The following is a 23,449-nucleotide window of genomic DNA, read 5'->3' on the forward strand; positions in this document are numbered from 1 at the left end:
CATCAATAAATAGAGAAAATAGAAAATATGTGAGGACAGCAGAATTAAAACTTAAATCAATCCTACAGTCTTACCCTTTTGTTCTTATGCTCCTTTTGTATTTTCCATTTCATTATTTCACTTTTACGACATCTTTTATCACTCCCAATAACATAAAATGCTCCATTTGGCTAATATAAAGCAGATATAAGTTACTATCACATCACATCTTGCATTAGAGGAAAGCTTTTTGAGGATGAGATCACTCATTGCTCTGCAGTCACACAGCAGTGTCATGGTTCAAAGTGATCCTCTTTCAGGCCTGGTGGAGTAAAGACCAGGAGGTGGACGTGGTGTCCCAGTCAGAGGGTTTCCCTGCCTCCATCTGCATTGCTTTACACCACATCTGCTGCTGATTTCCTCCTGTTGAGTTTTAACCCACCCTACCCCTCGCTGAGGTGTCCCTTTATGTGCGTGTGCACACAAGTCAGGCACTGTGCAGAATGTCTGACTGTAGTCTCAATGAATCCATTCTTGATAACAGTATCAATGCAGCTCAAATCGGTACAGGATAGAGCATGAAGTTATACAGTAATCTGCTGGTCAACTGAACACCTACTTCAGTATGAGACAGAGCGGCTCCAAGAGTGTGATGTAAGGCTGGTGGCAGAGTAGATGAGGTCACTAATGTTAGACCTCTCTCCGTTTGTCTCTGGCAAAAGATATATTGTCCAAAAATAACATTCAATACAAAAAGGAGCCTGTTTTATAACATACGAGGTCGAGCATGAGCACAATAGTGAATGGGATATTATGTTAGGATTACGTATTTGTCAAGCACTCTCAGCAGAACATGGACGTTTGACCCAAACAGACAAATGCGGTCGCCATGTCACATTTGTGGTCTCTTCGCAGAACGTTATTCAGCTGGTTGTCAGGGCAGGACAGGCCTGAACTCGGAGGGTATACAAAGAGACCCAGTGTGACCCAGAGCTGAGCAGATCTAACCCAGGCTGGCCCGGGCCAGCACTCTGACCCGGGGTCACATTCAGCCAATCTCAAGTCAAAAAGCAATAAACACAGGCCCTGATCCACCTACATCCACACTCTCTCTCACAATACACTCCCTCCATCGTCCTAAGACTGTTGAAACACATTCTGCCCAGACAAGGGGGCATGGCCGAGGGGCCTCTAGCTGCTGATGGACACACGTAAACAGCACAGCTCACACAAACACACATGCAGCTAGACAAATAACACCAAAAATCAAGCAGGCTGGACAGAAGGACAGCACCAATGAAAGACAAGTCCAAACAACCTGCGTCCCACACAGACGCACTTTCATTCCAGCCTGTGACAATACGGACATATGTGTGTGTGTGTGTGTGTGTGTGTGTGTGTGTGTGTGTGTGTGTGTGTGTGTGTGTGTGTGTGTGTGTGTGTGTGTGTGTGTGTGTGTGTGTGTGTGTGTGTGTGTGTGAGTGCCCTGAACATGTCTTGGGTCTGTGTTTGGGAAGATTTACGCTAACCGCTGCTGTTTAAACACTCGGCCCCACCGAGGCCTTTTCACCCTACTCAACACATTACCACAGGACGACCTTCAAATAAAGCACCCAGGCTGGTTAAGTCTCCCCCTTGGGCCCCTAGACAACCCCCACAATCCTCCCCCTCCACCTAGCCCACTCTGTCCCAGCACTCCCTCGCCTGGCTATGCGTCACGGCTCCATGGATGACAGGTTAATGAGGAGAAAATATTTTTACAGGATCGCATTTCGACAGAGCCCTGAGAACCAATGGCAGCGCTTTTATGGGCATCAGCTCACAGAGCACCGGGCACTTTTATCTCTTTATCTCCTCTGGTCTTTATGGGCAGGCAAGCTGTTACGCCTGTCTGACACAGACCACAGCTTACTGACTTGCAGTCATAGCCGCGGCAGCCCCTAATCTCGGTATTAAAACCCCACCTCAAACTTCTAACTGCACGACCAAACCCGAAGCCCTCCACCCACACTCTGAATAAATGTCTAACTGCATTTATGAGGCAAGCTCATTCTGTTCAGTAGTGCTTATCAAAAGATCTGGATGTGTTCCCTCGCCAAAAAGAAACCGAGCATTTCAGACTAAGTGGCGCAGCTACAGCAGGTTTGAAAATAAATAGTGGTGAAGTTAATGGCAAGGCAAACACCTCCGGCTGGCAGCTAGAGGGCTCTGGATCTACTCAGCATGACACCATCTCCAAACTCTCATTTTCACCCTTGTGACCTTCACACCTTCCCCTTCTGCCACCCGCTACCCCCCCTCCAAAACTCTGTCCTTCCACACGCAGTAAGACTGAATCGTCTGACCTGACCTCTTGAACTCCGCTCCCTCAGACCCTCACCCTGTCAGCGCTCTTCCTAGGAGGTGCCAAGCAAAAGCTGCCCCCAGACTGAGCTGTAGCCTGTTAATGATTTGTTAAAAACACAACCGTGCAAAGACACAAGAGATGATGGGGCAAAAAAGTGAAATTATCAAAAACTTTAAACAAATGTTTCTGCTGAGAGGTACACTGTTGGTGGTCTCCTGTCGAGCTAAATCAAACAAAACTGTTTCTGTCAGAAAGGCTCCAATTTAAGACAGGGGGAGGGGAGAGAGCTGGAAGGCAACAAAAGAGCTATGCTTCAGCTTATAAATTTCACAGAGAGGGTGAAAATGGACCTGGTTGGGTTTGATCTTATTTTGACGGGCACAGGTTTTGTAACATGAGGATTGCTGGAAGGTAACACTACTGGCATAGTTGAGAAATACCTTCTAAAAACCAACAGAATATTGCTTGATCTGAGAAAAAGAGCAGAGCGAAAAAAAAGAGAAAAAAGGGAGGGCTCTCTTACGGTAAACACATGGGAAAGTCCATCAGTTTCAGCACGGAACGCTGCACTCACCACAGTAACTTTATACTACCTCTATTTGAGCCGTCATGACTTAGTGCACCTTAGCAAGCAGATATGACAATTGGAGAAACAGGATCCATGCCACTGTAAAAAAAAAAAATACGTGCCACTCCTGCCTGCTATGCCTAGCAATAACATAGGCTCAATTATCTCTGGATGAAATCAGTTGAAAGTTTGCTCAGTCTGATCCCTTCTCTCTCTATCAATCTTTCATCCCGACCGGCATGGTGGCTGCTTTCTTAAAACAGTTGCTGAAAGAAGAGCGGAAGCAAAGAGAGGGACGTAAAGAGAGAAAGGTACGGTGTGCGATGGTATGCCTGGACCTGCGTTAACCCACAGTTCCACACATTATCACAACCAAGAGCAAAACATAAACAAAAATACATAAAAAAGCAATGCCCTCATGAACAAGTCTAATGAATACAAAAAAAATGCTGTTTACTGCCACATGATAAGCAGGGATGGGGGCCTCTGTGGGACACACCCACCTCTAGATACCTCGAACTCACTCACTGTCACTCTTAATCTGCCCAGATGAACAACAAGTGACACGCAGAATGTGAGGTCACACACATACACATAACATACTGTCTGAATGGGGCCCCCTGAGTCAAAATAACATGCATGCAGAGTCCTGATAGCTGTGGCTCGCAGCCTTTTTTACATGTCACAACCTGCAACTGCGTACCTGGAGAGGAGACGGACTGTTTGAGGGAGAGATTCATTTCATCAATAGACACTGCTGGTTATTGATGGCACTGCAGTGATTCAGAAAGAGGAATATTGGTTTTCTTTTTTGGGATTGATTTGATTGAAACTTTAATTAAAATCAGTGAGGAATGAGGGGTATGAGAGATCTTTGGTACTGATCACTATTCAACTTAAACAACAGTGTGCAGGTGTGTATTTGCGCATCCAGAGAAAATTAGGTCCGATGTGCATGCCTGAGCTTGGAGGCACTTTGTCATGTCTAATTGATGTCATGAGAACTAATCTTGTGCTGCAGGTGACAGAAAAGCCTGCAGGCAAACACACTGCTTAAGGCGTCGCAGCAACTGACTGAAACCAACATCAAATTCTTCCACAAAGTGTCTGACACCTGGATGGATTCATGTCAGGTTCGCTGAATTGAAAAGGTCTGGCCATGTGGAAAACTGCTGGCAGTTGCTAGAGAGCTGACCGGCTCTCTGACGGTGTTTGTTGTTTGTGGGCGAGGAGGAGTCGGGCTGAAAGGGAGCGGAGGTGCAGCTGCTGCGAAAGGGCTCTTTAAAAAGTCAGTGAAGTACCGCCGGGAAAACGAATAATCCTTTTCATCTTGCCTCCTTTTCTCATTTGGCACACATTTTGTCACTCCTTTTTTTTTTCCTCTCTGTCTGTCCTCTTCCCTTTCCTTTCACTCGTTTTGCTCACTCCTTCTTTCTTCTTCTCTGTGGAAAATTTAATGGTTTCCTGAGCTCAGAGTGAGACATTCTTTCACAGTGAACAATAATAACAAGAGTAAGAGCCACTTCATGTAACTCTCTCACTCCCCCACCAACTGGGTACGACTGGGTACTCTGTCTGTGTGTCTGTGCTGTAAGTGTGTGCGTATGTGCATGTAGGACACACTCGGAAAGTGCTTGATCTGTTAAGACCAGGTACTGCAGATTGGTAAAGCCAAGTGGGTGACCGCCTCGTTTGTTATCATCACAGTCTGCTTATTCAGTACTTAAAAATAACCGACACGGACAAGTGCTCACACATACACACACTTCTGCGAAGAAATGGAAAATCACTCCAGCATGGCACGGATCTTTTACTGCTTGTTCTGTCCGAAATAAGAAGCAGAAATTTGTCAAATCAATGCTAATGAAACTCTGAGTACATTTTGTGAGCTGCTGAGCTGGATGGTGGGGTTATCGGAGTGAATTACACTGCAGGGTATGGCCAGGGTTCTTCCTACAGGAATGTTTGCTGCCCACCAAAGAGGTTTGAGCCAAAGCCAAAAAGCTGAGTTACGAACTGGTAGAACGCGGGACTACAGAGGGACAAGGAGAGGAGGACTCTGCGATTACGTCATTGATGCTTGGTGCTCAAACGCAGTCAAAGTTGATGGACAGTGTTTAGCTGGTGTCGAACTTCTAATATGAAGATACCAACCATAGTATCATCACCATCTTGTTGCTGCGGTTTACATTCACCCAGACACAAATTTAAAAAATGCACTATGTGGTTATAGATATATGTATATAAATAACCGTTTATATGTTCTATGCTTGTAAAGCATGTAGGAGCTCCAAAATGTTATGTTTGTTATGCAAAGTTATGTTGTATAATGTCAAGTAAATCGCCTTGAATCTTGAATATTTCTGGTGAAATTCTTACAAATGCTGGATTAATTCATATGCCAGCATACTTTTTCCGTCACCTTCTGCAACACCTGGCCGAATGTCCAGATAGGGGAGGGTGTTATGACTGACATCATGCAAACAGCCAATCATTTATCAGGAGTGTTGATCGGTTGCACCGTCATGTGACAACAACAGACACAGCATGTAGATGGTGTGGAAATTCCTTCTGTACAGGGCGAGTACAGCGAAAACCACTTCACACAACAACTGGACTCGGCTGCAATGTTTTGCCCACAACTTCCATTCAGCTCTTGGTGAGCAATGTTAGTGTTTGCTTTAAATAGTTTTACTGTCACAGACAGTTGGCTGTATTAATAACATGAATATTTTCAATTAAGACTACCCAGGGAGGCCGGGCTATGTTCACCTTGTCATCACAGAGAGGCTGAGACAGAATCCCTCTTCTTACTATACAGTGAAAAATACTGGGTTTATCCATCCCCCGATCCTCAGAAACTGCCTTATCTATGTGGGGAGAAAAGTCAACATGCAATAATAGTATGTTGACTATTGTCATAACCTAAAAGAAAACAAGCTCCACTCTAAATGTTGCTAAGTGATTACGAGTTTGTATGTTTAAAATGTATTTCTTATGGTGTGATCATATACAGTACTTAGTTTTCTTGTTCAAATGTAATAATCATGTAATATGTCATTCAGCTTTGGCAATAATGTAACTTACACATTTATGCTAATAATGCTTATTTGACTTAAGTCACGCAGCAAATGTGTAAGTCCTCATATTTCATTTCAATAATAAAAATAACTCTAATCGAAAAAAGAAAATAGTCATTCAATTCAATGTAAGGTGGTTCAAAATACAGGTTAAATACGGTTAAAGGAAACCACGTCCCCCTAGTCTTTATTAAAATTAGGTAATAAAACATTATCTAATCTATCATGGTACATTTTTCAGCTATATCGACAAGCCCCAACTGTATGCAGACTTGGCATGCTTACTGTGGTACGCAGTCATCCCCCCACAGGCCCATTCTGAGCCAGGAAAAACTGTGAAGGCAAGGTGATTTTACAGATAAACATGCTAGTGCAGATTTAAACTCAAACTCAAGTGCTTTAAGAATGTATAAACTATGGCTGCATCTGCATCAATGTCCTGATGGTGCCAGAATTTTGCTGAGCATGTAGTGACATGCTTTTGTTAGGGAAGCCCCCAAGAGATGATAACAGCTAATATCAACAAGCCAGAGAATTTAGCTCTCTAAACCACAGAGTGTCAGTTACTCTGTGTTAAGTCACGAGAGTGGTTCATTCAGATCTATTTAAGCTTCACATGTGAAAAAAAAGACTAATGGCAGAAGGGGCCAAGACCTTTGGTCTCATTTAGCCTCCAACAGTTTCACCTTCTGCTCTCTACAGCTCAACATCAGAGGGTCGGGGAGGGCCAAAGGACCAGGGATGGAGCCAGGGGCAGGATGTCACGTCTAACCCTGAACCCACCAGCCAAACCAGCAAGGCTCTGTGGGACGCTCCGTCCCAGCTTTGAGAACAAAGGAGAGGGTCTGACACTGGCCAGGCAGCCCCCTGTTCCTGGCTGGACTCCAAGTCTTCTAGGACCCTTTAAGGCTGCTCTACAGGACCATGTCCAGGCTTTGGCACTGCTAAGACGTTTTTTAAACCCATTACACATGGAAAGGGCTTTCCTCCTAACTCAGAACTCAAGAATACTTCAAAATGGAAACACAGATAAGAGTCAGTCCACTCTTAGGCTGTAGCCTTACACAGCCAAATCCTCAGCATACAAGCAGGACGAGGATATGAGCAGACAGGACAGACAAAAGACCAGCTCAGGTAGAGGCATAAGAAAGTATTACCTTACTACTAGTTTTAAAAAGTCTCTGTCTTTGACCACTATACAATATGGAGTCATCATAAAAAGCCTTTTACAATGCTGCTGGAGTCAGTTACATAAACAATGCATTTCTATTGCTCCTCGGGGAACGAGAGTACTGTATGAGCCATCGTGTGAAATTCCACAGGGAGGAAACAGGTTTTAGACGGATGGATGTTTAGTATTCCTCTCGGCATGCAGAGTCAAGTAAGGCAATCTAGGCCTCCGCTGAAATCCAGGTCGATTGGATTTTCACTAAATGAATGCAGATAAGTTAGAGTAACAGTGTACGAGTTGTACAGATTTCAGACTGTTCTCTAAAACTTTGGCTTCCAAATTGAAATTACACAAAAAAAAAAAAAAAAAAATTAAAACACAATCAGTGTTGGTAAACAAACATGTCCAATGCTGTCACCACTAAATGAGGATTGTAGCATTAACGATCATGACAGACATATCTGAAAAACATAGCTGGATACTCAACACCTTCACTGACTACAGAAGTGTAGTGTCCTGATTTGATTGAGGGTCATAAATGCCATTGGCTGCCATTCTGAGCCGTCCAATCAAATCATTTTTTGTTCCAGTCAAGTAGTTACTGACAGCAGACACAAAAAACACCTGTTATATGTCATTCATAGCATTAGTACAGTTGGAGATGACAGAGCCCTTCAGTGGTTTCAGCAGTGTTTCTGAAGGGTTTAAAAGCAGACAATCATCCATCAGCCCTTTAGATATTTTCTTTATATCATTCAACCTGGCAGTAGACAAGTTTTCTGCTTCAACATATCATTATAGAGTAAATATTGATTGCAGAATGTAATGGATATAGATTAATGAAACCATCTGCGTTTAAATGGGTTTCCTATAAATCACTATGCAATTTTGTCTGCCACTGGGCACACAGTCACCCGGGAAAAGGAAAGTTAATTGGCGATCCATTTCTATTATGTGTTGTTGTTATTTGGGACACTGCAACAGCGGAACCAACAATAATAGCACTTGGAAACGCTGAGGGGCAAATGTTGTCTGTTGCCATTTAAACTACTTTCATATTTATCAAAATTTGAGTGAGTGTGAATGTGTGTGAATTTTAGCATCAACAGAAGGCCCACATGGAGGGACACTATGAAATTTCTGCCACTCGTGGTTGCTCATTCAAAACAATGGCAGTCAAAACAACAAGACAATATAAAACATAGTTTGTCAAAGTCCTGAAGTAGTGTGATCATGGGACTAAAAAACTATGACTACGACGGGACTCAGGTAGAAATGTATGAAGACGAAGCAGAGTTTTATTGATTTGACGCTTTGACATCACTGTCCGACTTCCTTCCTCACTCTGATGTTTGATCTGATGTTACCGTGCACTGTTAACTTGAATAAAATTACCGATTTCTCTGAGTTTGAATATTGTAGGAAACATTCAGGATAGTGTAAGTACACAACTCAACAAAATATAGAACAAAGGTCTAGCCATTTAGACATTCTAATGAGGAAATGTTCGTATAATATATTATCTCTTAAAAAGTGATGGGTACAGAGAGTTCCCCCAAAGAAGTGGCATGGGAAGAGGAGGAGGGGCATGAGAGGGAGTGGTGTTCAAGGGGTTTGAGTGGTGTCCAGCAGGGTTCAAGTGCTGGTGTTTTGGTCCTTAAAGAGGCAAGCAGCAGGACTGAGATCCAGAAACCAGAAAACCTCCAACACAATAACAGCGGAGTTTAGGGGCTCCCCATCTCAGCGCCTTGAACAATTCCACAGTATGTCTGTGCATTAATGAACTACTCGGGCTCATATGCAAATCGGACAATGGAGCGAGACACTTTGCATGTGCTGAGAGTGTGTTGGAGCGCGGGTGTGTTTTCTGTGGGAGTGTGAGAGCCCAAAGGTGGGAACTGGGCAACCTTCTCACCCTTGTTCTGTGTAGGAACATAATAGGAAGAAGTAGGGAGGTGGTGAACAAGACGCTGCAGTGGCAAACACACAAGAACAGATATGGGGGGTTGGGGGAGTAAATACCACTGCAGGAGGGGTTTGGTGCTGTGGTAACAGCGTTCTCAGACAAACAGCACGATCAAGATTCAACACACAGACACATAAACAGAGCAAACACACTCACATGCATTCCATACACAGACTTCCAAACTGAGAAAATGGGCAAACCACAAAACAAGATGTAAATGGATAAAAAGATGTGGCACTGTGCCATAATCCCCAACAAGACATCAGTCTCCCATGGACAAGAACAAGCTCTGGGAACATCTGAATGAAATGACAGAGAAACAGAGGAATTAGTAGATGAATGAGAGAAAGAAAGGATGAATGGTAAATCTTGGCCAAACTAATGGACTTGGAAAGGCTGCTTTCTTTCAGTCTTCCTGCAGCTATAGATCTCAAAGCGCCGTTTGATGTGGATGTGAGCATATGTGTGTGCTCCTGTGTGCATGTGTGTGCATATACATAATGCATTTGTGGAAATTTTTCCACAGCACATGAGCTGCACTTGTTTGGAAATATGCATATATATCCGTGCATGTGCGTCGCACACTTTTTGCTGCTGAGATACAGTGTGACCTTTCTCTCAACCTTTAATGTCTTCAGCAGCCTCGTCCTCTCTTCATCGCCTGAACCTCCCCTCCATACTTTTTTCCTCTCACACTCTCTATGTCCATAAAGATATTCACTTCATTAAATTTACATACATTCTTCTTCTTTACTGCATATGGCTCAGCTGTTTAGGTTTACTAACTTTCAACGTGTGCATCTGAACCAACTATTTCCTCCTAAAAAGTAGACGTGATATATGTCACTAAGCTGGGTAGCCTCAAGGATAGCGAGATTCCAAACTTCAGGTGAAAAATTAAAGCAGGTGCCAGGATCCATGTGGAAATTAGAGAGAAAAGCTCATAGATAGGCCCCTGTTGAGGCATTTGCACCTATAATAACAAAAGTAAAAGAGGAAAAAGAGGGGGGGGCTGGTCTTCCTCTTCCTTTATGAGCAGGCAGTTGGGACCTTCGATGCCTCTCAGGAAGATAGAAACCTGCATTATGCAAAAGTAATCAGAGGAACAAACCACTTTGGTCACTAACTGGAGCAGCAAGGAGCGGGATAGACAGAGAGGGAGTAAGAGAGATGAATGAAAAGTAAATAGTGTGTGAGAAGGGATCAACACATTTCTGTGCTCACTATATATCACTCTATATCACTTCTATACTGACGAGCCCATGAAACAGCTGAGCTTTACTGCTTTACCGTCTGCCCTCCACACATGATACAGGAGAGACATCTTTACCACCTCTCATGTGCAGAGAGATGTTGTAGTGGAGAGGCTCAGTGTGAAACATTGAAACACCAAACGGATAGAGCAGAAACATTTGTCTCAGCGAAACGGGCTTGCACATCAAAATGTTAGTCATATATCACCGCGGTATTTCACGTGAAGTGAAATATTTTATACAAGGAATGGAAACACCAACGTCACTGAGCTGAATGCTGCACATCCATTAAAGCTGGTTTTCATTAACAGTTAACAGATATTAGAATTTTAAGAAACACATTCAGCAGTTTTGACATCATTAGGGGACACGACCGAAGAGGTAAAGGCAAGGCCGGGCAGTGTATTACATCAGATCAAACGTTTACATAGTGTATGTGATATTGCATTTACACTGTCAGGAATGTTTAACTCATCCTGGGACCTCTCCGTGTTGCAATCGCTCTCTTACGATTGCCAAACAATTGTAGTACTGTATTACAACACGATGGAAAACATATATTTTAGCATTTGGTTGTCGTTACTATTTGAAGTTCGTTGAGTTATTCATATGGAGATCCTGTTTATTTAAAAGGTGAAAAACATGGGAAATGTGTTGTACATGTCAGTGTGAGACATTGCATACCTTGTACCGCATCTTGGGACAGGAGTGAATGTAAAAGCCCAGGTAGTAGTAGGACAGCTTGGGGGACTGTTTCTGCAGCTGCCTGGTGAAAGCGATCTCCCTGTGGCAGGAAACACAGAGACACATCTTTTCAGAGAGGCACTGTGAGAAAAGGCTCTGGCTTTATGCATTCAGAAACATCACATGCAGTTTAGTGTTATTGCTAATTACAATCAGGAACCTCTCCAGCAACACTGACTCTTTTTGTCAGTTGATCCTGCTTAGAGATGCTGCACTGCTGCACAGATTTACATTTCAAATGGTACACAATCATGTTAGCATGACTTACACACTGTCAGTTAATTGCACCACATAATTTATTGGTGATTTTAATTTTTGAATGTATGTTTATGGCAGTTGATTCCAGGCATTGTGCAAAGAAATGTAAGCACATGCAGTTTGTACACTAAATCGACAGCCAAACAAATGACACACCAGAGCTGATCAGCAGTTCGGGTGCAGTTTTCATCGCTGAAAACAGTACGCAATAGTTATCAAGAATATGTGAATTGTTATAAGGCCTGAAACAGAGTGTCTAAGTGTAAACCAGCTACCTTAAAATGTGTTTTTCTCAGAGGTTAGTATAAAAACAGAATATAAATGAGGGCATTAAGGAATAAAATTGGTACCAGCAACTCTGACTAGAGCAGTGCCTGAGCTGAGGAAGTAAACACCCACACTCAAAAAGGCAGCTTTTCTTGGTCTCATTTCATTACACAAAAACAACTGCCTTCTCTCTATCGGCATTGAGCCCTAGAGCAGAAAAGAAGGTGGTGAAAAAGGGAGGGCGAGAGCGTGTAAAATAAAGATTTAGAACTTGGAAGATTTATACAGCTTCTTCAAATACAGTAAATGTCTTGCCTGCTTTATTTTTCCCCAATAGTCTCTTCCTTAATTGCATCCTTTTTCTAAAAGCCTATTTTCCCCTTTCCTTCTGCCGTTTCCTTCACTATTCCATAACTAAATTCCAGCTCCTCTTTCTTCTCCCTTTTTGTTTCTCTCTTCCTTCCACCCTCTGTGTTTCACCCGCTTAAATGAAGGGGGAGAATTCCCTTTCTTACAATACTTAAGAGAGAGAGAAAGAGGCCTTAAAATAAAATAGATGCACTGAAAAATAAGACATGGGACAAAGCAGGCCAAGCCGGGGAGGGGGAGAGACAGGGAGAGAGAGAGCAGGAGGAGAATATAAAAGAGGAGGGTCAAGAAAGAGAAAGGGAGGGAGAAGAGAGGCAGCGAGAGCGAGGTGCTAGAAGGTCACCCGCTTGCTGCCAGGTTCCTGGGTTCCCATCCCCTCTCCACAAAAGCACCCGGCAGGCCTGAATTGGGGGAGGGGGGTCAAGAGAGGCGAGGGGCCCATTCACAAAAAGCCCTGCGCCCCCCCCCTTCACTTGAGGCCTTCACACCCCCACCTCCAACCCCATGGCAGCAGCTTGAGTCCGCCATTATCCCCTCTTCAGCCATCTGACACTCCAGCACAAGCCAATTATCAAGCCCTCTGCTCCTGCACAGCTTCCCTCATACTGATGTACACACACACAGACACACACACACAGACACACACACACAGACACACACACACACAGATACACACACAAAGGGTCCATAATAGTGCATACCATGAGGTGTTGACTACAGCCTCGCATGCATGCGGAAACATTTCATTACGAAACATTACAGGAGTACTGTTGATTAGCCAGATGTAAAATGCTAAAAGTGATGGGAAGCACACAGAAGTTTATTTAACTGGGGAAATTACCCTGAAATTACACATGGACTGTATATAAGAAAGAATGTCCTGAGCTGGGCCTATCCACCCTTCTGTTCACGGATCAGAATTATCTATGTGAAGCCCGATCCACTTTTGTTTGCTCCGGCACAGCAGATGTCAAAAACACTCCATCGGGATTCCTTTGAAAATTCAAATTGTACAAAGTTGTGAGCGCGTTAAAGGCAAGTGAACTGAACGACACATGAAATAAACAAACAGCACCCGTCAATGCAGGAGCATACAGCGCCGAGCAGGTGTACAGAGTCGCTTTGGGTTTAGAAGAATTGTTGCTTTGCATCAGCTACATTTTGCAGGTGTTGATTTGAACTTAAATATGATATAACAAGACTATTCGGCATAATATGATTTTTTTTTTTAAATCATAAATACATAATTGTAATGCAGGTTATATTTATTTTAAAAGCTTTCCAAAATCTAGACAGTTCTTCTTAATAGTTCTACTGGTATTAATAGCCTTACTTTGGGCTATGTCTGCATTTTGTCACTCTATTATGTGCTATTATGTATATCAAATAAATATTACAATGGATAAGGTTTCAGTAAACCCTGCATATTTAGAGACTTGGAAAAGGATCAGGGGCAACACAAGATATTCAGGACATCCCCATCAGAAAGTGATCCAGGTTGGACGCCAGCTGTGTTTCCTACACACATCGCCTCAGGCACCTCATTATGTGCCTCTTTACTTCTCCTCCTCCTCCTCCTGTCCTCAGGGCCCGTGACAGAAAGTGCTCCACTCCTGTAAGACATTTCTCAACATCCCCCTCTCCTGTTTCTACTGCTGAATGACAGGTAAACACACATATACTGATGTATAGTACAAACACAGTGCTGCAATTGTTTTTGTACTTTTGTAAACATACACATTTAACCACAGCTGCAACGTAATCTAAACTCGATGCCTGTTTTCCCAGATGACGACCGGGCAAATACAGTATGTCGAACAAAATAAAGGTTCTACAGCAAGTACTTTCGTGTGGGTGTGTGTACATGCATTCTGTACAGTAAGTTTTGGACAGAGTCAGCCAGGCCAAGCAGACTAGGGAGTGTCCAGACCTGATCAAAGGCCCGGGCTCTGGTGTCTGTAAACAAGCGGGAGGATTTTAGTCCCGCTGGCTCCCTTCTCCAAGGCCTCCTCCACACACCGAGCACTCTGTGTTACTCTTGGAGTCAGACCCTTAAAATAACAAGTGATGGGGAGCCGTGCGCTTATGATGACCAGGGTGTTTCCTCTATAAGACCAGAGCCTGTCTGTCTTAACTGCTGGGCTGACTTAGTGTGTGATTACAAACACACACACACATACACACGAATGAATGAACACTTGCACCTGTACACACCAACTTTGAAGGCCCAGATCACCCAGTCTCCCACATCTGTGCAGAAATATTTTAAAAAGCCTTTCTCACATTATTGGGTTACATTTTACAGGAAACTCCAGATATGTGCGCCTGTAGTGTGTGTGTGCGCAAGTGTGTGTGTTCTCTTATTTCATCCTGGCAGAGGGAACTGTCGTCAGCTGAACCACAAACAGAGCGTTGCCTCAACCAATCAAGTGCGAAGAAAGAGGTGTTTTTCCCAACGTGCAGTATTATGGCACTTATGGTATACAGTTCTAAGGAAAGATAAAAATTCGGGAGGAGTCGAAAAGATCAAGAGTCAGGGAGAGAGTAGGTTAGGAGGAGGACAAATGGAAAGGGAGGGAGAATGAAAGAGAACAAAGAGGGGAATCACCAATGGGAGGCACAGCAACTCCTCTCTTGAAAGGAGCTACATGTTGCATTTGGCGTATCATTACCTTATCCACCTTAAAAAGGGACAGTCTGACCCCAAAATTAAAAAGACACTTTTCTTCTCATCTTTAGTACTATTCATCCATCAAGACTGTTTTGTTGTATGTCTGCCTTCTCTTGAATATAATGGACGTAGATGGAACTCGCCTTGTGGTGCTCAAAGCTCAAAAAAATTAGCTTAGCAAAACTCACCAACTCTGCCAAACTACACCCACCAACCGAATCAATGCGCATAAGGAAGCATGCATCTACTCATGAGGAGACTACTCTACTACGAGAGGCTAGCTCACTAAGGTAACTAAGCTTAGTTTTTAGCTAGCTAGCTAAAATTTTGAGCTCAGCAGAGGAGGACGCTATTAATCTTTACATCCTGCACTTTGCAAAAAACTCAGCAACTCGCACCAAAACAACTAGATGGATAAGTAAGTGCTACTTATCCATCTAGTTGTTTTGGTGCGAGGAAAAATATATATTTTTGATTTTGGGGTGAACCTACGGAAGCCCTAAAGGGCCATGCATTCATACATTTTATTTCCTCCATTTTCCCGTGATAACGAGTTAATTTCATTTGTTTTCTAGAGATCTCGAGTTATTATCTTGAAATAACAACTGCCGTTTTTTCCGAGATAACAGGATAATTTTCTTGAGATCTCGAGATAACGAGACTTTGTTTTCCCGAGATAACGATATAATTAATTTGAGATCTCGAGATAATGACTGTGATATGATAGGCCTGAGATTATGGAGACGCCCGGGACCTCGTAACTGGTCAGCTATGTAGTTAACGACGACATCAGGCTCACTTAGATTGCGCTGCCGATATAGCTGAAGCCTTGTTAACCGTCTTTTTAGATTACGCACACTAATGTGTATATTATCTGTAATAGCAAGGCATAATGCTATTTCTGCCTGTGTCAGGCCTTGATTGAAAAGATATGTGACGCGGTGATCGATATGCTCCTGCTCCTCTGACATTGCTACACTGAATGATGTTTCCTGCAATGATTTAATATACTACACTATCGTTTTGTTTTCTCGAGATCTCGAATTAATTATATCGTTATCTCGGGAAAACAAAGTTTCGTTATGTCGAGATTTCGAGAAAATTATATCGTTATCTCGGGAAAACAAAGTTTCATTATCTCGAGATAATTATATCGTTATGTCTCGAAAACAAAGTTTCGTTATCTCGAGATCTCGAGAAAATTATCCCGTTATCTCTAGAAAAGAAATGAAATTAACTCGTTATCACGGGAAAACGGAGGAAATAAAATGTATGAATGCATGGCCCTTTAGGGCTTCCGTATGAACCGTCCCTTTAAGACAGTTAATAAATTGGATACTGCCAAAACTATACTGCCCTCTTCATCACAATTTGGACTGTGCACCATTGGGTTATATTTAAGGAGGAATTTAATAGCGATCGGAGCAAACTGCAGCATCCTCTTTATGACATGAAGCAACAAAAACATGGTCCTGATTTCGTGAAACAGGAGCTCTGACACTATCCCTTACATGCCAGAGGGGCTACAATCATCTCCACCATTATCCAAATTGGTTTCGCGATAATTATAAGATGGCTTTCGAAACAGCAGAAAAGGGATGACGTGGCCTGGCAACCAACCTGAGAGCAGAATAGGAGCCCAGAGACAGCGAGGCAAAGTCTGGGTGGTAGTACAGGTAGACAGAGGACACACAGGTAGGCAGGATGTCGATCACCCCCACTGCCACGATACGCCCGTCCAGCCAGTACTGCTGGTGGAAGGAGCCGTAGCCCATCTCAGGCCCATCTGGAGAATGTTCGGCCTAGGGAGGAGAAGCAAAGTGAGGAGAAGAGTAAGAGGAGGTGGTCACTGGTCAAAACAATTGTAACACTCTTGTGTGCAATATACATTTTATGTAAAATATATAAATCACAGTGGAATGAGAATGTGGTATTTAATAGGCCTGCTTTAACTTTCAGATCGACTTTCTCTGTCTTATACACACACACACCTGTATGATGGTGTATTATAAGCCAGGCTTTTCCCTGCCAGGCCTCACGCATTATGTGTGGGGGTGTACAGTAGCCTCACGTTCGGCCTGCTAATGACTCCCAAATGTGGAGCGAGAGCAGGAGCTCAGAGTTAGGGAGTGGGGGGGGTGGCGGGGGGAGCTGGCCCACAGAAACACTCCAGGAGAGGACTTTTTAATAAAAGACCCTGCATGAGCGAAATCCATTTCACCAGGCGGTGGTGGAGTGTTGCCAAGCTTTCTCCTATATGTCTGCGTCTGCTCCCTCCATGTGGCATGAAAGAATGTGGGTGTAGGTGTCCACCCGCGTGCTCGAGTCTGCCCCGTTAATATAACAGTTAAGTGTTTGACACACATTGCGTTTCTCATAGGGATCTACACGCTGGGCTTTTCAATCAAGACACTTGAGTGCTTTTCTCACAGAGGCTTAAGACGAGAGGCTTGGGGTTAGGGTTAAAAGTCATATTAAGCCAGTGTATTGGTTTGTGTGTGCGTGCGTGTGTGTGTCTTTCTTCAGTGCACGAGTAACAGGATCCCTCTCCTTCATCCAACGTTCATCTGGACCCAGTTAAGTAGCACAGACGCTGCTAGTTATCACAACACTGAGAGAGCTATCTTGCTAATCCATCGCGCCACTGAGTCCACACTCGGGCCAAATTAAACCTGACCAAAGAGAAACAAAAGGCACACACACACACACTCCCTACAGCTCTGTGACCCCAGAGGTCTGAACATCACCAACGGGGGTGACTGTGTGCCACATTCTTCTCCATGTAAGGTTTCCCTCATAGAGCTGCTAGTAAAAATTTAAAATCATATCCCTATAGCTCCGGCGCTCAGGTCTGATTACCTCTCTGACACAATGTACACCAGAGTCCATTCATCTTTTCGAGCATGTGTGGGTAGTTGGGTGGGAAGGGATGATTAAATTGTCTAACTGCTGATCCACATCAGAGGACATATGATATGAGATAGAGACGATGGGGGTTTATTACACATTAGCTGCGACTGCCTGGCAGGCTGGCCAAAAAAGGAGGAAAGAATCAAGAAGAAAAAACAGTGATTTGGGGCTGGGGGCGTTGAAGGGTGACAGGCACCACATCTGGAGCGAGCACTGCAATCTATGTGGCTGTGTATGTGTGTGTGTGTGTGTGTGTGTGTGTGTGTGTGAGGCTGGGGGAACTGTCCGTCTGTGTAAGCAGGCGGCCTGTTATTTCTTGGCACCGGTTCCCCCCGACACACTGGAGGCTTTGTCAGAGGCCCGACTGTGTCATTTAAAAGTTGTAAGTAAAAGGTAAAAAGAAAAAGAGCGAAGGTGATCAGTGTGTGGAAGAGAGGGAGATTTTTCTTACCCCACCTCGATTTTACATGCTTGCGCACAATTATGTGAATGCGAATGCCAGTGCGATGGAAGTAATGGCTGTCTGAGTTTGTTCGTTTGTTTTTAAGTTCATACCACGTTCAAGGCCGATCTTGTCTGACTGACCTGCACGTCACCTCAGACGACAGCTTAATGGTTGTGTCCTTGCCACCGTGACAACAATCTAAACATTCTCTGGAACACTTCATACCACCCCAGAGCTTCCCCTGATGCCCCAAATCGCTCTCATATGGCCCGAATGCAGGGCAATGTAAGCAGTGTGCTCGTCAAAGTAAGGAGGCGGTGTACTGCATGTTTGTTTTAGCCTGCTTAAACATTTTGGTAGAATTTACTACGGTCAGAAACAGGAATCTTGCACATGATTTTGCCTTTCAGATACTTGTGTAAAGTTCCTGATTCTCATAAATCCAACCCACAGATAAACCAAATCTGGCTGTAATGGTTGTTACACTTACATGAATGTGCTGTGAGTATTCGATCTTAAAGGGTGCCGTATTTTTCACATGATGTACTGTAATATCACTAATACTGACAGTACATGATGTCATAAACAATAAATAGAAAGCCAGCAAAAAATGATCCCAATCTTGAAAAAGTACTTTCGGGGTTTCGTTTCTGTGTTTCTGTTGTCCTGTGTGAAATGACAACGTCCCTTGATGATAGTTAGAGCCGAACATTTTTGAAAAATATCTAAATGATTATTTTGATTATGATATGATTTGCAATATGATTTACTAATATTGTGTCACCAGCAATTTGAATTTTAAAACTGTTCAGTCCTATTGCTCTGAATTACTTTTTTTCCTATTAGACCTTTCATTATTGTATTGTTTCCATATGGGATTGTGCTACTTGAAAGCTAGGTGCACAGCTACACAACACATATTGCTGTGCACTGATGTCTTTTTCATTTAATGTTTTATGTGCAACACATGAATCTCAAATCCCAATTTGGACATTCACTTTAATGAAATTCCACGAAGCATCTGATCAAAGCAGTTGTTTGGAGCATTGTTTTCCAATAACAGAATAGACAAAGGCTTGGCTTGTGCTTAGACAGTTCCAATGTCACGGATATTAGTTGAAGAACAGATTTTGGAAATAGTTTTGAGTACGTTCCATCTCCTGAAAACAATCAGTGAATGACACATCATCTCTGGAAAAATCCTTTAATGTGTTTTTATTTATTATGTTTATCTGTAGCTTACTTGAATTTCTTGTATTTGATTTCAATAGTAATACCTAAAAATGTGTTGTTTATTTCAACTGCGCTTAAAAATGTTTATTACTGCTAACTGCCGTGGATAAATAGCATTCAGCCAATTAATTGCTTTTAAGTGGAAACCAAATCAGTGGAGGGTCAAGTGTTCACCATGTTGTTTTTCTGCGTGCTGCAGCACTGAGTTGTTAGACCTACTGTGGCATTGATGCCGTTATGATTCTGGCATTGACCAACAACAGATGTTGAATTTACACATTTTTAACTCCCTTTCTTCCTTACACTCACATGTCCAACACACACACAGGTTCTGCAAGGAGGCTGCAGGTATAGCATATCTCTGATCATGACAGATATTATTCTTAATATACAAAAATACTAATTCCTTTCCAGCTGTAAAGGACAAAGTGAAATTTGTTTCACTACTTCACTCATCTACAGACCTGTTCTCTTATCTGACAGTAGATGCAGTGGATAGACTTGTCTGTTGGCTTACAGTCGAGGCATGTACAGTGGTGTCTGTGTGTTCACTACTATGGTATGACACAGCTGGTGCATTCCCTGCTGATGTGCATCTCTGTTTCTTTACGTAAAAGAAATACTTGCTCTCTTCCTCTCAGAGAGAGTAGAAAGAGGAAGCAATCCACAGAAGGACAGAGAGAGAACATTTGAGAGGTGTGGCCATACAAATCGTAGTGACTAATTGGCTAACACCCCTGGTAATGAGTGTTTGCCCCTTGGTTAGACACATTAGGAGGCAGTAAAGAAAAATAAATAGAAAACAGAAAGAGTGCATGAACCCCACCCAGCCCATAAACCCTAGAGTTTCTCCAGCACATGCCACTTAAACCTCCCAAGCACCTGTGTGACAGGCACCTGCATGACCGTCTGCAGGTACAGATGTGACACTGTTTATCAGGCAGCATAAATGTGTCCAAGTGTCTGTTTGTGTGCATGGATGTATTTAAAAAACAAAAATCAGAGGGATCAGTGACAGCTGGTGTTAATTACCTCTGAGTTCCAGCATGAATCCTCTGCAATTTATGTTAAATGGAACCGAGCAACAAACAAACAAGTCAGACAACCTGGGTCCTAATTAGCTGCAGTTTGATTTGTAAGCATGCCGTTTGCATACATTTGTATAAATGCAGGCTTACATGAGAGCTGATGAACCACACAGTATGCAGGTCCATGTGGTGAGTGTCTGTGTGTGTGTATTTTAATAGCACTCTGATTGGAGACAGATGGAGGCCAACACGCAGAGGTAGCTCAGAAAGCCATGCATAATAACTCTGAAAAGGAGAGCATTTGGAGAGAGACAAGAGGAGACAGAGAGGGGGATCAGACAAAAGAAATAAAACTAGTTGGGTGAGAGGGGGCTGAAAGAATGGTGATGGCCTCCTCAACCAGTCTGGGAGGAGGGGACAGTGAAGGAACGAAGATATGTGAGGCAGTGTGCCACGGTACGTGTGCACATGTGTGTGTATGTGTGTGTAATTCAGTGTGCCTGGCCGCCAGCCTTGACGAGGTGATAAAAGCTTGTTTCCTATAAACACTAATGATGTTCATTAGTGAGGACCTGAGGGGGCCCACAGGGGCAACACGGAGTGACTGTGTTTGTGTGTCTCTGTGTCAGTCAGTTCGTGTGTGCTACAGGACCTCAATCCTATTAAAGTGGCTATAATAAGTGCCCATCCTGGGTCTAATTGCTGGTGTAATTGTCCTGACCCAACAGGTCCACTGGTGTTGCTGAAGGCTGCAGCTCACCAGGCCAGCTAAGTGCTCAGCGATGCCCGGCTGCACCTACATCTCACTCCATCCATGCCATCCACACCCTTTATTGTAACCAGTGGAGAGGGTATTTATATCCTTTACCATGGGTTTGTTACAATTATGCATTTGCATATACAGTAAAGGTGAGGTGAATAGAGTGTATATTGTGTTTGTCATTATTCATTTTTAGATTATTCTATTATTTTCTTGCTTTGTCTTGTAATAAGTTAATTTCCCCAACCAACAGTCAAACCTCATTCAGTTTAGTGTAATTTAAGACAAAGGCTAGCAGCAAATCCTCACTTTTGACAAGCTGGAACGAAAAAACGACTTAATAATAATTTTTTTATATTTTATAATAAATAAAATAATTCTGTCAATCCACTAATGGACTCATCATTTGATCTGTAATGTTATATATGATTTGGTAGTTCAATCTGTAGCAGTCGATCATAATTTGTAAACTCACAATATGTTTTGTGCAAAATCTCAATTGGTAAAGATTTCCCTCTCAAATATAGTGGAGTAGATGTATAAAGTAGTATGAAACAAAAATACTCAAGTACAAGTACCTAAAATATGTACTTAAACTTGGAATAGACACCTTTTTTTCTTTAACTTATCGTTCTAAAGTAAAAATACTACTGGAACAGTGTAATGGCTGTAGAAAAATGTCACACTACTCTACACTACCATAGAAAAAGAAACCTGCTGATGGAGGAGCCGGTACAGGCGAAGAGGGAGAGAGAGAACCAAGAGTGAACGGACAGGCATTCACTCAATGGAGAGCACTGGTGTTGTGTCAAAGTCTGTTCCCCTGCTGATATGTGTTTCTGGCATTCTTTTTACTAGATCACTAAGTAACAAAACCTACCTACTTATTCAAACAACCCAGTGTTTCAATCTGCTTTTCATAGTACTGAGATTAGGATTTTCTACTTTGGACAGTAGCCAGGCTGTTAGCGGTAGCCATGTTGGTAACGCTGATTAATAACGCAAATTATGACCACCTAAAAATGCATTCATTAAATGGATTACTGGCAAAGATTGTATTAATGAGTGCACCAGAAGCTGATATCAAACTTTCTATGGTGCCTTAATAATGAATTATTTTTGCTAACCAGGCTGATAACCATCTGTCAGGTCTCCAACTGGTGCCCACAGAGCTGCCTAATCAGCCTCCAGTCTGTAGCACACCACACCAAGTGAAGAGCAGTAGTGGTATGTCCCATTCTGTCAAGGCCAGAGGAAATGGACCGGTCTAAAGACGGCAATCTGGACACCACATTTCACTGCGTTCCTCCTTCAACACCCCCCTTCACTTAGACGGGGCTAAATTAAAACCCCTCTGATATGAAACAAAACCCCCTCTCTGAATCCCTTAACCCCCCTCCCCTCAATCCAGCTGGAGGGCTTTTGAAGAGAGAGAGCAAAGGTGGTTGGGTAGGTATGTGCCGGATGAGGGGAGCTAGTGTACTTTTATCCTCTTTTGAGTGTGTTTGATGAAGAACTAAATACTGAAACGCTGGACATTTTTCAAATCATTATCATCATCATCATCTCCATGACAGTAATTTCAGCAGGAAGCCCTTCTCTCGGTCGGGGCAAGTTATTACAGGTAACACACATATGGATGAACGGAGACATTTAAAAGCGGTTTTATTAAACTGTCATCGGGCCAAAAGAAATACATACCTCTAGTGGTGAATCACAGAGAAATCTCCGGAACTGTGGAGGGAGGCAGAGGGGGGGAAACAGAGAAAAACAGTTAGTTCTCTGGGTCACCAACTCTTTTGAAAAGGCATAAATGAAAACCATACACGTCTCTGTTGCCGTCCTACGTAGTTTATTCCTCCCTGTTTTCTCCTCACTCAGGTGTCACATATCAACTGCCGCCCCCCTGCCCCCATTTACAAAGGAGCATAAAAAGGGAAACTGTATTTACACAAATGCAAACATTTAGCCTATCAACTGAAGCTCACGGTCCAGGGAGGACATAGTGACAGCTTAAATAATCAGCACTGCCTATCTCTGAACACGCTGTAAAATGCACATCAGATATCAATTACCGGGGGGCTTTACGTCTGTGGAAACATTAAATCTTCCTTCCATTCTCTCTACTATTTCCTGTGCTGCTTCTTTTTTAGTGCCAGGATTGAGAGCAGTGTATTTACAGAAAAGCAGGGAAAAACGTAGCACACTTCCATGTTCAAGGCAAGAAACATTTTATAATGAGTCCCAGCACAGCCACAGTGGAGCAGTGATGGATAGCTTTTGGTTTACCCAGTCTGTCTCGCCCTCATATGCCACACCACAGTTTCAAGTTCAGATTTCACAAGGAAATGCTACAATCCAGCCATGTCGCTCATTTGCAGATATGCTCAACTTTGGTTC

At 43.0% G+C, this 23,449-nt stretch overlaps 1 protein-coding gene across 2 annotated transcripts in view; it reads right to left on the reverse strand.

Annotated features, from left to right (window-relative positions):
* The window catches only part of ate1 (arginyltransferase 1), a 58,724-nt gene that overhangs the window by 13,235 nt on the left and 22,040 nt on the right, over positions 1-23,449 (reverse strand). For both annotated transcript variants that reach the window (XM_084374893.1, XM_084374892.1), the window contains exons 8-10: positions 22,751-22,783; positions 16,294-16,475; positions 11,049-11,148 (exon numbers count right to left, since the gene is read on the reverse strand). In XM_084374893.1, the coding sequence (XP_084231019.1) occupies positions 11,049-11,148; positions 16,294-16,475; positions 22,751-22,783 (315 nt within the window). The remainder of the gene's footprint in view (positions 1-11,048; positions 11,149-16,293; positions 16,476-22,750; positions 22,784-23,449) is intronic.

Source organism: Pagrus pagrus, assembly GCF_965226575.1.
Source record: "Pagrus pagrus genome assembly, chromosome: 15".
In the NCBI taxonomy this organism is placed as follows: Eukaryota; Metazoa; Chordata; class Actinopteri; order Spariformes; family Sparidae; genus Pagrus; species Pagrus pagrus.